The sequence below is a fragment of the Lottia gigantea genome, assembly GCF_000327385.1.
Source record: "Lottia gigantea unplaced genomic scaffold LOTGIsca_1, whole genome shotgun sequence".
Lineage (NCBI taxonomy): Eukaryota > Metazoa > Mollusca > Gastropoda > Lottiidae > Lottia > Lottia gigantea.
This window is the reverse complement of record NW_008706746.1, coordinates 7335508-7353778: the sequence shown is the minus strand read 5'-3', so window position 1 is coordinate 7353778 and position 18271 is coordinate 7335508. Positions and strand designations below refer to the sequence as shown.

The window sequence follows — 18271 nt, the reverse complement described above, 5'->3', positions numbered from 1 at the left end:
TTCAAAAATTGATAATGAATATTGTTCAAGCTCATTCAAAAATTGTGATTAATTATATTTAAACCATTTTTCGGAATCGTGAAACATGTTGTGCTGTGATGAACAGAATTTATTTTCCAGGAGAGACGTCTCTTGAAAGGCCTAGTTTACAACATAATACAGGCATTTCACAGGTTTGTCTGGCTGGTGTGAGTGGTAACTGGAAGAATGGGTTGAAATTGGAATTGTCTCCGCCCTCGACTGAACTACAGAGCTGAAAAATAAAATGAGTAGAAATCATCCCGAAACGGTCCACCGTTAAAGTTCCATTAGCTCTTTGCAACATATCACCGTAAAGTTGGCCATTATAAATTGGTTAAGTTTTCAAACAGCACATTATGTTAGTTGTTCGTGACTACAACTGTCTGTAAACCATGCCACATGAAAAGTTAAATTTCGTAAAATATTAATTAAAAATGACAACAAAATGTGAAATTGGTGATCAGCTGAATGTACCTAAGAATGATGTTTGTCACCCATTTTGGTTTTTATAATTGTGTAATGATAGAAATATTATTGTTTAATAATATTGTATTATAAACTTAATGAGGCTATCAAATGAGGCTGATCATTCTCCCCACCACATGCATTTGACATTGGACCCCATGTGGAGGGGAGAATGATCAGCCTCATTTGATAGCCTCATTAAGTTTAAAATACAAAATTATTAAACAATAATATCTCTATCATTACACAATTATAAAAACCAAAATGGGTGACAGCAGAGGTCAAAATTCTTTAAATGGCTAGTTTATACTCTCATTTATTATAATGAAAAGACTTACTCCGATACCCATTCCTCTGAAATCTCTGAAGTTTCTGAATAGAGTGTTACTACGGTAATATTCTTCACTGATAGTTTGAGGTTCCAAATCAATTTCACCCACAACTCCAGCACTTTGTTGATTCAATCGACCAGTGAATAGAGACAGTAGACCGTTTTGAGGTTGTCCACTGAAAAAAATAGAATTAGAATTATATAGTCGAACATATAAAAAAAATTGTAAAGAGGTTTTCTAAAATTGTATGTGTATCGGGGACACTGATAGCTTCAATTTACACCATTCCAATTTTCATTGCGACGCCTGTGGTTCTTGCAATTCCACTTAAACTAACGCGTTTTATGACGTCACTAGAGGGGAGCTACCGAAAGATACCATTGATATCTATGCAGTTCCCCTGTAGTGGAGGTTGCTGGGCCTTTTTTTGGCCGCTTAATTTTCAGAAATTTCACCATGTTAAAAGAAGCATTTAGCATAAACTTTGGTAAAAACTAATTAATGAGTCTATCCAGACATTGACTGATATTCCACCATATAACCCTGTTCATTGTGTACCACATAGTACAACACAACAGACATAGGGCATGATTTTCTATTCTTCGTACTACACGGACATTGTAGAATATCCCTTGACGGAATCACGAATGGTTCAGTTTCGTAATAGACACCAAGTGTATGCCAAATTTGGCTTTTGTCTTGGTGAAAATTCTCAAAAATTAGCAACCAAAAAGCTGACATCATTTCATACGAAACAAAGCGCCTGGTCTAGTAACCAAAATCTAATCACGTTGACCGCCATTCAAGAGGCTTCTGTTCTCAACCAGAAACACGTAGACGAAGGCGTGTTTTAATATATTTTCAACTTTTTTCAACGGCAGAATGCCTTCAACATCAAAAAAGCTTTAAAAACCACACAGTTGTTTGTTTGAATTGACAGATGAGTCTCGGCGGAAAATCGATTGTTAACTTTGATTTTATCACTTTGTGCTGTCATTGCGAATAATCGCGGACTTTTTAGGTAATTTGGCCGATTCAAATTAAGACGTAGTGATATCAATGTACGTTAATTATGTGGTATTTTTCGAAATTTAAGAACGGCACATAGTTTCGTATGTTCTGTCACAATCTGCGTCAAGGGTTTCTCACTACTATCACGTCACAATCGATATGTTGGTTGAGACACGATAGTTACGATCAATGTTTTCTCACTGCTGTCACGTCACAATATGCATGTTGGTTGAGACACGATAGTTCAGATCAATGTTTGCTCACTGCTGTCACGTCACAATATGCATGTTGGTTGAGACACTATAGTTAAGATCAATGCTTTCTTACTGCTATCATGTCACAATCTACATGTTGGTTGAGACACGATAGTTAAGATCAATGTTTGCTCACTGCTATCATGTCACAATCTACATGTTGGTTGAGACACGATAGTTAAGATCAATGCTTTCTCACTGCTATCACGTTACAATATGGATGTTGGTTGAGACACTATAGTTAAGATCAATGTTTCTCACTGCTATCATGTCACAATCTACATGTTGGTTGAGACACGATAGTTAAGATCAATACTTGCTCACTGCTATCAAGTCACAATCTACATGTTGGTTGAGACACGATAGTTAAGATCAATGCTTTCTCACTGCTATCACGTCACAATCTACATGTTGGTTGAGACACGATAGTTAAGTTCAATACTTGCTCACTGCTATCAAGTCATAATCTACATGTTGGTTGATACACGATAGTTAAGATCAATGCTTTCTCACTGCTATCACGTCACAATCTACATGTTGGTTGAGACACGATAGTTAAGTTCAATACTTGCTCACTGCTATCAAGTCACAATCTACATGTTGGTTGAGACACGATAGTTAAGATCAATACTTGCTCACTGCTATCAAGTCACAATCTACATGTTGGTTGAGACACGATAGTTAAGATCAATACTTGCTCACTGCTATCAAGTCACAATCTACATGTTGGTTGAGACACGATAGTTAAGATCAATGTTTGCTCACTGCTATCACGTCACAATCTACATGTTGGTTTAGACACGATAGTTAAGATCAATGCTTGCTCATTGCTATCATGTCACAATCTTTTTCAGAAAATTTGGACTCAAAACCCGTTTATTTTTCATCTGAATAGAACAAGGAACATAAACTTATATTTAAGTAACTTACTTGGTAGAGATTGATCCCAATTCCGAGGCAGAGCAGAAAGCATTATCAGTAGACATGTCAGTAACGGCAACAGTGAAAGTTCCTTGGAGATCAGATGAGTCCACTCGTACTTCAATTTCATATGGTGAGCTTCCTCCTTGGAACTGGATCTAAGATGAAAAGTACAATAGGTTTCTTGTAATTTGACTAGAATGCAGATCTATTTTTTTTAGAGAGGAATGGGGGGGGGGGGGGGGGATTTTTTGTGGAACTAGAATAATCAAAAACTCTGTTCCATGAACGTTTTGTCTGTAACAAGTGAGCAATACATGAATAAAATTAGACGCCTACAAAGCAGAGAGCACAGAACATAATGACATACGTTCACAAAGGAAGCGTACATAACAGAGGGAAACTCATCTACAAACCAGAACGTACACGATCAGATGTTTTAACACAGTAGAACATACATGACAAGGTAATATACGTTTCCAAAGCAGAGCGTATAAGGCATAATAGTATAAGCCCACAAAGCAGTACAAAGCGGTACAAAGTGGTAGACGTCCAGAAAGCAGAGAGTGCAGGACAAAGTAATATACGCCCACAACGCAGATAATAAAGTACAAATTATAACAATCCGCCTACATAGCAGAGTCTACAAGACACAGTAATACAGGTCAGAGCGCATAAGACAAAGCGATATACGCCTACAAAGCAGAGCGTACAGGACAGAGTAGAAAACTTTACAAAACGAAACATAAAATGAATGAAACATACAAGTCAAAGTAATATCCGCCTACAAAGTAGAGCACATAGGAAACGGTAATAAACGTATCCAAAGCAATGCGTTAGAGGACAAAGTAGTATACGTTAAGAAAGCGGAGCGGTATTCGCCCAAAAAAAGCGGAGCGAACAACACAAAGTGGTATACGCCCAAAAAAAAAGCGGAGCGAACACCAGAAAGTGGTATACGCCCAGAAAGCATAGCGAACAGCACAAAGTGGTATACCTCAAAAAGCGGATCGAACAGCACAAAGTGGTATACGCCCTAACGAACAGAACAGAGTGGTATACGCACAAAAAAATTGCAGAGCGTACAAGGCAAAGTGATATTGATATATAAAGCAGAGCATGCGGGACAAAGTGATACACGTCTTCTAGCGTACAGGACACGAAGCAGAGCGTATAAGAACAAAGTGAAATACACCTACAAAGTAGACCGTACACGACAAAGTAATATACGCTTACAAAGCAGAGCACGTGGGACAAAGTGACATACGCCTACAAAGCAGAACGTACACGACAAAGTAATATACGTCTACAAAGCAGAGCGTACACGATAAAGTAATATACGCTTACAAAGCAGAGCATGTGGGACAAAGTGATATACGCCTACAAAGCAGAACGTACACGACACAGTAATATACGCCTTCAAAGCAGTGCGTACAAGATAAAGTAGATACGTCTATAAAACAGGACAATTATTATGCGCCCAAAACGCATAAAAGACAACGTACATGTAGTAAATGTTTATGTCTACAACGCAAATGTACTTCCGACCATTCCACGCCATCCGTATTCACCACCATGGGTTCGCAAGTAGGGAAACAAATGGTATCAATCATATACTCACGAAGGGGTTGAACTGTGGTTGGGAAGGTCTGATGTATACTTCTAAACTATTACCATTGTGTCCAGTTACACAGTTAGTTACTGTTGGTTCATTTACTGTGGAGACAAACAAATTATATCATATTCATATCCGAAAACATCTTCACAATGCCTTTATAATTTCGAACTTCCATCAATACTTGACATCGTTTGGCACTTTCTTGTATCTTGTAAATGCAGCACTTTGATTGGATACGCTATCGAAAACAGCCAATCAGAGCATTCGACAGAACGACTTTAAAAGTTAGCCATATTATGTATTGTCCTTCTGTCGATAGCTCTGATATACATTGAAATCAAACGGAGTTTGAAACTGTGTAGTTTATTGGAATTAATCTATATCGATATCGATATTGTTATTGATATTGGCCTGAGGACGCTCTATGTACATCAAGTTTTCTCCTCCGTTTCCGGCATGTCCTTAAGATGCAGAAAAGCTTGAGCAGATAATGACATCAATATCGTAAAACCATTCAACTTGGGGTAGTGGTGTAATAAGCTGTATATCACGATTTACAGGAGCTTTAGTTCACTGGTGGTGATTCAAAATGATGCAAATCGTAAATAATAGCGCCTGATTAAAAAAAAGTACCGAAGTATCGCCACATCTTGATATATGGTAGTTAACATGAAATATTGTCACAGAACCAATATCACCCAGCCATAATTCATGTAATATCGAATCTGAATTGTTATTTTAAAAAGACTCTACTTACGGCCTTGTTGACCTAATAATGATCCCGGAAATTGTCCTGAAAAAAGATTAGAAGCTTAAGCATCACCATCAAGACTGCATCGAAATTTCTGCCAAAAGGAATTTGTTTAGTAACGGCATTAAGGCTATAACTGTGATGGTGTTTTGCATGGTCAAGTTTCCAGAGTCTATTCTTCTTGAACTTGCTGATATTCACTATCCGTTTGACCAATGGTACCTTGGTCTAAGAAACGGACTTTTTTTAAGCTATGCTAATCAGTAGTGTTCACAGCTCATCGGAGGAAGGTGAGCCAGAATTATCCGCATTTGAAAGTTAAAATGACGACTTGTCTTTTCGTGTAGAAAATATAGAAAAAGAAAGTGAAATTTCCATTTTGAAAAGGATTGTGTGATTTGCGTGCAGTCTTCAGAGGTACTCAAACTGTACAAAGATCTAAATAAATAAATCTAAAAATACAGTATTACTGATTAGCTTAGCTAAAACAATGGTGATAGTGATGGTGTACTTGACCTGCAGATCTTGTCTTTCTGCAACCAGTACAAGAAACACGAAAATCAACTTTATGTAGCCTATGTTTATTTCATAATGGTAACGTAAGCAAATCCGTATATAGAGTGCGTTAACCGAGACGAAAACAAAAGCTAGTCACAGTTTATTAGAAATGTCACAAATTCGTTTCTAGTATAGACAATGATCAGATATATAGGTGAGCCTATGTTGTTTGATTGCGCATTGATCAGGGCCGAAATTAGACAACAACAACAAAACAATTTGTTAAAAAAATTACAAGTATAAACACGATATCCGCTGAGTATATCTCTTATTTAATGTCTACGGTAAAGGTGGTTACCGTTTGAAGTCTGCCGAAATCGTTACAAAGAAGACTAGTAGACATAAAAGACAACAAGATTTTTGCCTCATAGAAAATAGACCCTGGTTATGGCCCTGTTGTTGGTCTGTTTCAGGGCCGTTATCACAGCAAATGAGTCAAATGTCTCATGCCGAATTTGACAAAGTGAAGAAAACATATTGCAAAGATATAGTTATAATATTCGATAGATATACTGTTTATTCGTTGTCTACCTTAATGGTGTTTACTGTTTGTCTACCTAAAGCGCTGCCATAAAAGATAAGTGATTGCAAAGACAACAGTTTTTGCCTAATTGAAAACACATCCCAGTTAAAATTGTTGTTTCAAAATATTGATTCCGGAAACAATTCTCTAAAGGAGGGCTCGAGTCGACCTAGAAACTGGAAGAATCTTACAGCAACTACAGTTTTTACGCCTGATAGAAAGTGTCGACATCTGGACGAACTTGACCAATCGCTTGGAGCGGCACATTTATTAAGTTCGACTTTTTAATTTATAACAATATTCTACTTACCGCCTGCTTGGCCAAATGATCCCGGTAGTACTGATAGCCCTGAACAAAAAATTATAGCCATCAACAAAAAATTATAGCCATCAACAAAAAATTGGAATTTTAACTCATAAAAGCAAGTGTCGGCATCCTGGCGAATTTGACAAATCGCTGGGTGTGCCACATTCATTGAGTTCGAATTTTAAAATATAAGAATATTCCACTTACCGTTTGGTTGTCCAAAATTTCCTCCGGGAAATGGGAAAAAATTTGAACCTAGGCCATCACCAGCAAAACTGCCGCCGACATTTCTGCGGAAAGGAAGTTGTCCGGTTACGACAGTAATGGCAATGACAGCAAGAAGGGTTGTGATCTGCATGGTTGGGCTTTCAGTGAATGAGTCGAAACTATTCCTCTAGTATTCGTTTAAGTGTTTTAATAAAATTAACAGTTAAAATTGATGTGTCAGAGATATTTTGAGATTTTTTTTATGGATTTTGAATCACGATAAAGAGTTGATTAATTAAAATTTATTTCAAAATTCCCAGGAGCGATGTCGTGTAGATTATGATAAATTGCCCCACTTAAAATGTATTTTGAATTTGTTTGATTTTTTTGTTGATTTGGTATTGATGACGTTGACCATGACAGTCAATGCGTGAGATATTTTATACAAACAAGAGCCAAGGGAAGGCGCCTGACACAAATCTACAGGCTTTGTTGAATCGGTAGGCCTGTATGGATACTAGTAAAATGGAACTGTCTATAATCATAAGAATACAAAACAAATTCTCCAAGTTCTTCAAGTTAGGTGATCAAACTGATCCTGGCCACGAGTCATCTCACCCTTAGAACCATTATTGTAGAAAAAATAACACAAACAGTTATATTCTCTAGCGATTAGGTAACGTAAATCGATATTGTTCATACAATTGATCCAAGTTTCAGTTGGAATACAACAATCCCATTCATCAAAATCGTAAAAATCGTGTAGTAGTGGACTCTTCCAAAGGGTACCATTAGGTGAAAACAGTATGGTCTGCTTCTAGCAGATCAATCAAAGATTTGTCATATTTGATCAAATTATTTGCCTCTGTTGTAGTTGTTTAGTTTTCAGTTCACAAATGCAAAAATCTCATGAAAACGTGTTGGTTTTGCAATGTCCAGGGTCAGAAAATAGACCGAATCATTGTCTTTTAATGCAGAACATCTGATTGCAAATATTCCACCCTACAAGTTTGTTTTTCAAAAGTGATATTTTCATTTCAAGTTTTTGTTGAGTACATTCTATTAATGCAAGTCTCCTTCACAACTCAATGAGGATTTACCAATTAACAAATTTATCAGAGTGAAATGTTAAATCGAATCCTACAATTCAAAACAAACAGTGCGCAACTTATTCAAATTCTATATTTGTTAGAGTATTATGGGACGTAACTCTTTATATTCTATTACAAATACAGACTACAGTTACAGAATTTATCGTTGAATTATCTTACTTGTGTGAATCTGCAATATTATTATTATTATTATTAACAACATTTATAAAGCGCTCCTTTCACCATAACAGTGTTCAGGGGCGCTGTACAATAGATAAATCAACGAAGATTAACATATAAAATCCATATTAAAATAGCAAAAATTTAAAATATTCAATTCTTGATGTAAATATTAAGAAATAATATTATAATATATAAATTTAACAATAGATTTAAAACACATTTAAATACATTAAAATAATTTAAAGATTAAGATCTATAGTAGGATAAGCCTTTAAAAACAAATGAGTTTTTAGAGATGTTTTAAAACTTAGAACTGAGGGGCATGAACGTATCCCAACTGGAAGTTTATTCCACAGTATAGGACCCTGATATGCAAATGATCGCTCTCCATATGTGCGGAGTTTTACAGGCATAGGTTTCAGGAGATTTTTGTCTTGAGCAGATCTAGTTACACGAATAGGGTTGTGAAGAGTAAGGAGTTCAGAAAGATATTTTGGAGCTAAACCATTCCAACATTTGTAAACAAGTAACAATACTTTAAATTCTAGTCTATATTGTATAGGGAGCCAATGGAGGTCGTTTAGAATAGGAGTGATATGGTCGGTTTTTCGTTTTAAGGAAATCAGACGAGCTGCCGTGTTCTGAACCCTTTGAAGTTTATTAATGTGCTTTACTGGTAAACCAATGAGAAGCGAGTTGAAATTATCTAGCCTCGATGTAACAAAGGCATGTACTAATGATTTCGTGGCATCAGTTGTTAAGAATTCTCTTATCCTGCCAATATTTCTGATATGATAAAAACAATTTTTACATACATTGTGTGACCATGGCCATGTGCTTATCAAAGACAACACCTATATTTCTAGCCGATTGATTAGGAGTGACATGGGCAGAGCCAACATTAATAAATGTCGATGGGGGTAATTTATTTAGATTATTCTTTGACCCAATAAGTAGGTATTCTGTTTTATCATCATCAAGTCTTAGAAAGTTTCTTGACATCCAGTTGCGAATGTCAGAAATACAGTTTTCTAGTGCACATTTACTGTTCATGAAATATGTATTCGAAGAGGATTTAAATCCCAGATAGAGCTGTGTATCAGCAGCATACATGTGGTAACTTAGTCCATAACGACTGACAATCTTTCCAAGTGGTGATGCAATACCCTCAAAGGAACAAATTCGCCAACACTCTGATCAATCGTGCCTTAGTCTCAGTAACGGGAAGTTGTCTAGCAAAGTAACCAGTAATTGTGTCCGCAGCTGACAATACCATTAGATTTATTAACCCAGTTTTCCTAATTCAGACGGAGGGTCATGAAAAAATTGTCGGTGGCCCCTGCTCGATCTTCTTACCTAAATATTACTAGAAACAGCGGTGTTCTTGGCATGATTTTCCCAGTGTCAACCTTATTATGTTAATTTGTTGCTCAATTTCTACCTTCCAGCTAAAATTTAATCTTGACATCAACCAGCGCGACTAGTATCTGTGACCCAGTGGCGGCATTTGCCCCCCTAGAAAAGTATAGCATAGCATAGCTGCTATGCAATGGTCATACTCATAAAGCGAACACAAAACTCTATTTCAGTTCATTTTGAAAGATTGATAACTGATGTTAAAAAATTCAGATTTGACTGCCAAATCTGAAACGTGACCTTGAATACCCAATCTAGTGTGCTGTATCTTAAACACTAGTAATAAACTTAGAAAGCTGGTCTGATATATAAACTGTAGTGAAAATGGTAGTTTTGTACTTGTATATTCTCTTTACACTTAAACTGTATCGATTAAACACAGGATTTACACTGGTAACCTGCAATACAAATTCTTTCATGCCAATGTCGTTGAGAAGTATGGCGCGCGCTGGCTACTGGCACGAGGTGTGTGTATTATGGTCGTTGTGTGGTGTATATCAACGTGTGACAGTCACAGATATCAACTGACGGAATCGGCATTCACAAAATGACAAAGATAAGTGGGTCGTGTGTGCTGGAAGTGGAATTACTCTCACCATCTATTGTGAATATACTCAGAGTACATGGATAGTAAGGTAATGTCCTTCTTCATTCTTATGACTTTCAGTGGCGATAGTTTTTGGCAATGGGGTAACAGCCTGTTAATGGGGTAACATATCATCCTGATAATGAATTGATTCATGCCTTCACTCGTAGACTGATGAATGAAACGGTATTCGATGTGTGAAATTATATAAGCTATTTAGATAGCTATTTAATACAGATTTCATTGTAATAAAAAGGTCAGAGGTCAATTGAGGATTCTACTGTTGGTTATACAGATACAAGGTCGAAGGCATGGTTCCTTAGAAGGTGTTCAGGAGTGGGAAAGAGTGTTGAATGAAAAAATGAATGAATAAATGAATTTATGGGCATATCTCCTTATATGGTGCACCAATAGACATCTAAAAATTATTTTATTACATTTAGGGGTGCACCTCCTATATTAGGCAAAGTTTTCAAAATATTATGAGGACTTGGATAGATGATCGGACAGGCACTGCCAGTGAGACAGGGCATGCTTACACATTTGTAACTAGGGGTAGAAGCACAAGTTTTAAAAAGGGGAGGGGGGAATACAACAGTTTTGATTTTATTGAGCCTCAAAAAGATATTTTGTCTGTTATGAAACCCATGTCTCCTGAGATTGATTTATCAGTGGAAAAGACACTCTGCAGTCTACCAAACTGATTGTAGTTCCTGTGATCTGAGATGTAGAAAGGGACATAGATAATAATTGATTTCATAAACTTCAAGATAATATTTATTTATTGGAACTCATAGATCCAAGTAGGGTTGTGGATTTAAATCCGACTCTAGTTTCTTAACAAAGTTTCTGATGATACCAAAACTTTCATCTGTAAATTAGCTATAATATGTCTCTTAGAGTCAGCTGGTTGTAGCCTCTGTCCCCTACCATATGGAGATAAACTAGACCTACAAATCAAGTTAACTACCTCTGACATGAAGCCTGTATAAAACACAGAACATTTGTAAGACTTTCTATTAATTTATTGGCTTACTGACTTATTTCTTTATCTGGACTACAGTTGACATAATCAACATTCTTGTAGATATAATACTTTAAAGGAACACTGACTCTAAATACCAATAGATCCATAAAACTGCAGATAATTCTTTCAAAACACTGATTGTTTTCAATGACTACTTAGTTTATTGGATATATTGGATTATCCAGGGATTGTGTTGTATATTTAAGACATCAGATAGGTCCATTGATGAATTGATGAATTTTGGGGAATTGATTTATAGATAGTCAGCAAACAACTCGTCATTTTAACTTTCAAACGTGGACACATGAATTTGAATACCCAAATTTGAATGGTGAGCTATGCACACTTTTACTGATTAGCTTGTCTAAAAAAATCCTGTTTCTGAGACTAAAGTATGATTGGTAACAAGAAAGGGGTATCTGTCCCTTTTAGAGTAGTTTAAGAATTAAAAGTTTATGACTGTTCTAAGAGGTAGTATTCCTATAACAGACTTGCATTGTTTCCCCTTTCATGTTCAACTTCTACCCTTCTATTGTCAGTGCAAAGTAAACAGATTTTTTAATTTTTCCCGTTATTTTTATGAGAATTGGAAAAGCAGCCTCAAAATAGTACTGTTAGTCTGAAAATATCTTAAAGATATAAGCATATACACAATATATCTTCAAAATTTGTTTTTACAGCGGACAATTTTCCGCCAAAATTTGGACTTTTAGGGTTGAAATTTCTAAGAGAGAAATGTGCTTCTTTACAATGTAACCTTACAAAATATTATATTTTTATCAACTCAAAGACATTCTAAGACTATCAGTACTATATTATTACAATTCTTATTAAAAAAAAAAAAGAAAAATTCAAAAAAATTTGAATGCAATACCCTTCTACTGTTTTCATAATTTCTACACCAGTGATATATCCCAATTGCTTCCTCACCCTATATGTAAATAATTCTAAGTGACATGTAGAGATTACATAAAATAACAAAACACAATATTATAATATACTACTCCTGAGTTTAATTGTAGGCTACACAATGTTTCAACAATTTACAGGGTCATCATGATGTAAAAACAATTATTTTTATACATGTATGTAGAAAAAGAAAAAAATATATGAACTACTCTTTTTATTTCATTCATCTTTAATTCAATATTTTACAAATCCTCATAATCTTTCATCTCCTAATACATAATGATACTGACTTAGTGGCAGGGTGTATTTTAAAGAAACCTGGTTGTTTTAATGAATTGCTGTCCTATCTTAACTTCTTCACTAATCTTCTAATTAGTGCCCTCTCTAAATTTCTTAACTGAACTGATCTCACTGGACCTTGTCACCTTCTGTCATTAGCCATCTTAGTGAGTTTTCACTTACTCTTGAAAGTAGAAGGTAGTATGTTTCAAAACTATCAGTTAATTTCTTCAGATAACTTCACAAGTATATGTGTGTTTTGGGTATTTTATAAGGTAATAGTCTTTCTTAAGGTGACTGTATTTTCTAAAGTTGACTGAATTTTCTTTTTTTATAGGTGACTCTATTATCTAAAGGTGACTCTATTATCTAAAGGTGACTGTATTTTCTAAAGGTGCCTGTATTTTTTATAGGTGACTGTATTTTCTAAAGGTGACTGAATTTTCTATAGGTGACTCTATTATCTAAAGGTGACTCTATTATCTAAAGGTGCCTGTATTTTCTAAAGGTGCCTGTATTTTCTAAAGGTGCCTGTATTATCTAAAGGTGACTCTATTATCTAAAGGTGCCTGTATTTTCTATAGGTGACTGTATTATCTAAAGGTGACTGTATTTTCTAAAGGTGACTGTATTTTCTAAAGGTGACTGTATTTTCTAAAGGTGACTGTATTTTCTAAAGTTGACTGTATTTTCTAAAGGTGACTGTATTTTCTAAAGTTGACTGTATTTTCTAAAGGTGATGTATTTTCTAGGTGACTGTATTTTCTATAGGTGACTATTTTTTAAAGGTGACTGTATTTTCTATAGATTACAGTATTTTGTAAGAGAGGTGTAAAATTTTAACAAACCTTGTTGAAAAGCTATTGCTACTGCACAGGAGTGAGCAATCGAGAATATTTTATCAATTATTTAGAACAATTTCATGATAAACGTAATGATAAAATCTGTACAAGCACGACATTCTGTTAATCAAAATCTAGTCCAAAGTTCGGAAAAATCAAGAGTGAAATTTGTATAACGTCATAACAAACGTAAAAAGCCAATATTAGTTTAGATAATTAGAAATTCTATTCTGAAGGCAATTGTCAGGAAGCTCTCTATTGTCTGTTAAAATACTAGCTCAATTTACACTGTGTCCTGTCACAGGAAATACAGAATTGGGTTAAATTATATAACTTCTCGTTTTTCACCACCATGGGCTACTATTAATTTTAAGTCTATATGTTCTTATTAAATTTGAACGTTGTTTGGGTTGATAGATGACAAATAAACAATGTGAGTTTTATAGAATAAACAACCAAGTTTCAATTTGACTTTACACACAGAAGGGTATTTAGGGAGGACCTTTGGGCCATAGCTATCCCCTCACACAATGTGATCTTATTTTGAAGTGAAAATTAAGCCCTCTAAATTCATCTCGAGCTATCTGAAATTTGTTGGCTTCCAGGGGCCTTTGGCGCCTTGCCTCATGGGGCCTTGACACTGAGCGACCCCTTTCATATTTGGCCTCCGCTTCAGGCAGTTTCTATTTAGGTAGCTGTTTACACACCTCTATATGGAATTAACAATGAAGTAAGATTTGATTCAAATACTTTCAAAGTATACCTTGTAGATTGGCATTTAGCCTACATATATACCCTGACAATTTACATTCAATATATACTGTCCAGAGAAATCTAACTTTAATTCAAATTGACATTAACTTTCAGCAAACCTCCATCACTAAACCTATTTAGTATTATAAAATCATGACCACTGTCTGACTTGAATTATAGCAGAGAGATTAAAGTGTATTGTATCATCAACCTATATTCTTATACTAGAGAAATTCGGTTAATTATTCCACTCTAGACTGTTGATATTGCTGAAAGCTGTCAATTGGTATCAACTGCATCACAGAGACTTGATGATCTTATCTGTTGGACCTGGTCATTATGGTCTTGTTTGTCACCAACCTGTCTGTTTGACTTAGTTTTGTATATTTTGTGTCACAATGTTCTGTTACATTTGGTTGATTTTACTTTGTCATTTGTATAACATGTACTTGTTGCTTTGATTGTGCCATTCAGCATCATTGTATAACAGAGCTGCAATGTTTACTTGTTTACTAACCAATAATCTCAATACACTGATTATTGAACAGTTAAATCTGTCAATGGAATACAATTTTCTTCAAACACTTGTAAAAATAATATTTTTGTCTTTATTCTTATAATCTAAGAACCAGTTCTCGAAATGTTTTTACTTGTCAATGTTGCCCCCCATCTTGAATCTCAAACAAATCGCAACAAAGCGCCGTAAGCCATGATTGAGATAAGTGCTTTGCCAAACGCTCAAATAAATGTGTATTGTAGGCAAGTTGTTGTAGGTGTTTCGCTTATATAAATGCACACTTTGATCTGTGTAGATACAATTTGCTTAAATAAAAACGCCTACTATGTTTAATTTTCTTGAATTTTTCACATGCCTTTCTTTCCCTCCTGCTTTCACCATTTCACAGGATGACATAGTACCACAAGACCTGATAATTAAACTAACTTAACAAAATAGTGTCTTGAAATGGATATATCTTGCTTCTTGCCTTTTATTGAAATTGTCTTTAATATTTAATATTGTGCTTTAAGATATCAATCAACAATAGAAAATATGATGGAAAAAAAGTGGAATATAAATCTCTATTAGTTGATTTGACCTTAACAGATGTACAAGAGAAAACCACAAGATCAGAATGCCCTAGTAGAGTTATGTTAGGAACTCAGGTAGATACACCACACCAGCTGTTACCCAGACCTAGCAGGAAATAGCAGCAGGATAGGTGTATGGCTGCCAAAATAAATTCATTCTATACTTAACTCTTGTTCTTAGTCTCTTCATTGATATCAAAATTACACACATGATTAAAGTCATCTTTAAGTTTACCTATTTCACTTACAGTGAATTTGTCCCCCTACAAAAATAGTTTGTACCCCCAATTGTTTTTATTTCTAACAAAATATGAGATATGCTTTTTTTAGTTTTTTGCCTCAAATATATGGCAGAATGCACAAAATCAATTCTATTTTTCAAATATTTTCATGGGGAGAACCCTCTCAGACACTCCATGGGAAGCTTACGTCTATGAAGCTCCCACAGAGCTGTCGCATTTCAAGCTCAGACCCCCTGCCACACCCCTCAATCTGCCCCCTTTTGTATCCCTGGCACGGCCACTGTCGAGGATTGTGATTATTGGACATTTGAAGGCCGAGTTGAACATGTCATCGTGACACCATCACTACCAGTGTAAATATAAAATCCTAATAACAGAATATCTAGGTAACTGAAGATCCTCAGTTGGTCTAATAACAGAATATCTAGGTAACCTAGGATCCTCAGTTGGTCTAATAACAGAATATCTAGGTAACTGAAGATCCTCAGTTGGTCTAATAACAGAATATCTCGGTAACCGAAGATCCTCAGTAAAATCGAAAAAGAGCAGGCTAATGCCGCTGTCCTGGCAAAATTTCCCTCATGGCACCCTGCATGGCGTTGCCCGTCTTCATTAGCCCACAAGGTGCAGAAGAGTAGGACGTAAAACTCTATTCATTTCATTTTCATTTCATTTTAAGATCCTCAGTTGGTCTAATAACAGAATATCTAGGTAACCTAAGATCCTCAGTTAGCCTAATAACAGAATATCTAGGTAACCTAAGATCCTCAGTTAGCCTAATAACAGAATATCTAGGTAACCTAAGATCCTCAGTTAGCCTAATAACAGAATATCTAGGTAACCTAGGATCCTCAGTTAGCCTAATAACAGAATATCTAGGTAACCTAAGATCCTCAGTTAGCCTAATAACAGAATATCTCGGTAACCTAGGATCCTCTGTTAGCCTAATAACAGAATATCTCGGTAACCTAGGATCCTCTGTTAGTCTAATAACAGAATATCTCGGTAACCTAGGATCCTCTGTTAGCCTAATAACAGAATATCTAGGTAACCTAAGATCCTCAGTTAGCCTAATAACAGAATATCTAGGTAACCTAAGATCCTCAGTTAGCCTAATAACAGAATATCTAGGTAACCTAAGATCCTCAATTAGCCTAATAACAGAATATCTCGGTAACCTAGGATCCTCTGTTAGCCTATTAACAGAATATCTCGGTAACCTAGGATCCTCTGTTAGTCTAATAACAGAATATCTAGGTAACCGAAGATCCTCAGTTAGCCTAATAACAGAATATCTAGGTAACCTAGGATCCTCTGTTAGCCTATTAACAGAATATCTCGGTAACCTAGGATCCTCTGTTAGCCTTATAACAGAATATCTAGGTAACCTAAGATCCTCTGTTAGCCTTATAACAGAATATCTAGGTAGCCTAAATGTTACGTAAAAGACTAGAGTAAACAAACAGTCTAGAATATTGAACCAGCATGCTATTAAAGAGCTTTTTAACGCTCTCTGTGTGTGATTTGCCATTAATCTTAATGTCTTTCACTTCCGTGCTATAAAATTTATTCAGTTATTATGAAAATCAATATCCTTTGTTTACTGTTGGTTGTATAAAGGTGTTGTTTCTTGTATTTATCATTTTCTATGTCATTTTTTCTCTATTTAAGAAAGACGTCTAGGTATCTTTGTTATATTTTTGTTGTTTATAAAGAAACTTTACCACTTTAAAAGTGAATTTGAACAAAAAATATATAGACGCAAGTTTGAAACTTATCCATCCAAATTATATTATTTAAACAGAACAATATCATTTGTAGGAAGTATGCCCGTTCACTCCTCATTGTGGTCAGAAAATCTCAATAAGTGAAAATCATGTGTTCCTTAAATACAGAAAATTGCATTTGCACCAAGGGCAACAATAAAAAAAAAAAAAATAGAATGCCACGACTGCCTTAAAAACAAAAGCAAACAATCTCTGGGAATGGTTTGGATGGGAGCCACTTAGTTAAATTTCCTCTCATACCCCACATCGCGATTATACGTATCGTATCGTATCCCTCATATCATGATTATTATCGCCACTTATGCCCACATCATAAAGTTGTTCCAATTTTACTGTTACAAACTTGATGCAAAGTTAAATTTCCTCTCGTACCCCGATGATATCCCGATGATACGTATTGTATCATATCATATCGTATCCCTCATTTCGTGATTATTATCGTATCCCGGCATGATTGGCAATAGACCTTACTCACATGTCAGCCATATTGAATCCATACTCTTAACAAAGCAAATCGCCAACTTGACGTCTTTAGAGCCACCTTAAAAAATTGATTAAGCTATTTAATGATACTTTCAGATTTAATTTACACATCACACTTATCTGCAAAAGGTCAGTTTTTAGCCCATTAAGTTTAGTGACGTCATATAGGCTATTCATATGACGTCGCCATCTTTGCTATGTATGATGTAATTTGCGTTATGAATCTCGCTTTCTGTGTCTCAAAACAAGGTGTGAATAAGGTCTATACCCAGCTCTAAATGACAAGAGAAAGGACCAATAGTATAGACTGTTTATTTAACAATCTATCATCTATCTAGTTCCACTGATTTCTCTTACATGATTTATTAATCAGTTCATCAGACATTGCCGGAACTAACCAATATCCAATTCCAGCGCCAGGCAATAACAATGTATCAATTTCCAATAGACTACTTCAACTCTTCACCCTGTATTGATGGATGGTAAACATTCCATTTTTTTTTACAGTGATCTGTTTATGACATGCAAGAAATTGACTCAGAAAAGGGTTGATTGACTTCACCATTATGTTGGTGTGACAAATAATCTGCAGTTAGACCCACATTTGTCTTGTTTT

General features: G+C 35.4%; 2 protein-coding genes across 2 annotated transcripts; one reads left to right on the top strand and one right to left on the bottom strand.

Annotated features, from left to right (window-relative positions):
• Positions 1-109: 109 nt before the first annotated feature.
• On the bottom strand, positions 110-7119 carry LOTGIDRAFT_152430 (hypothetical protein; the record flags this gene model as incomplete). Its single annotated transcript, XM_009045870.1, has 7 exons — positions 110-253; positions 825-993; positions 3014-3162; positions 4626-4720; positions 5380-5415; positions 6765-6803; positions 6969-7119. 7 exons carry the CDS (start codon positions 7117-7119, stop codon positions 110-112), a joined length of 783 nt encoding a protein of 260 aa, XP_009044118.1.
• A 9057-nt stretch (positions 7120-16176) lies between these two features.
• LOTGIDRAFT_102421 (hypothetical protein) lies at positions 16177-16830 on the top strand (the record flags this gene model as incomplete). The annotated part of the gene is made up of 1 exon (XM_009045869.1): positions 16177-16830. A coding segment is annotated over one exon (654 nt), but the record flags the coding sequence as incomplete, so codon positions are not given.
• Positions 16831-18271: the final 1441 nt, after the last annotated feature.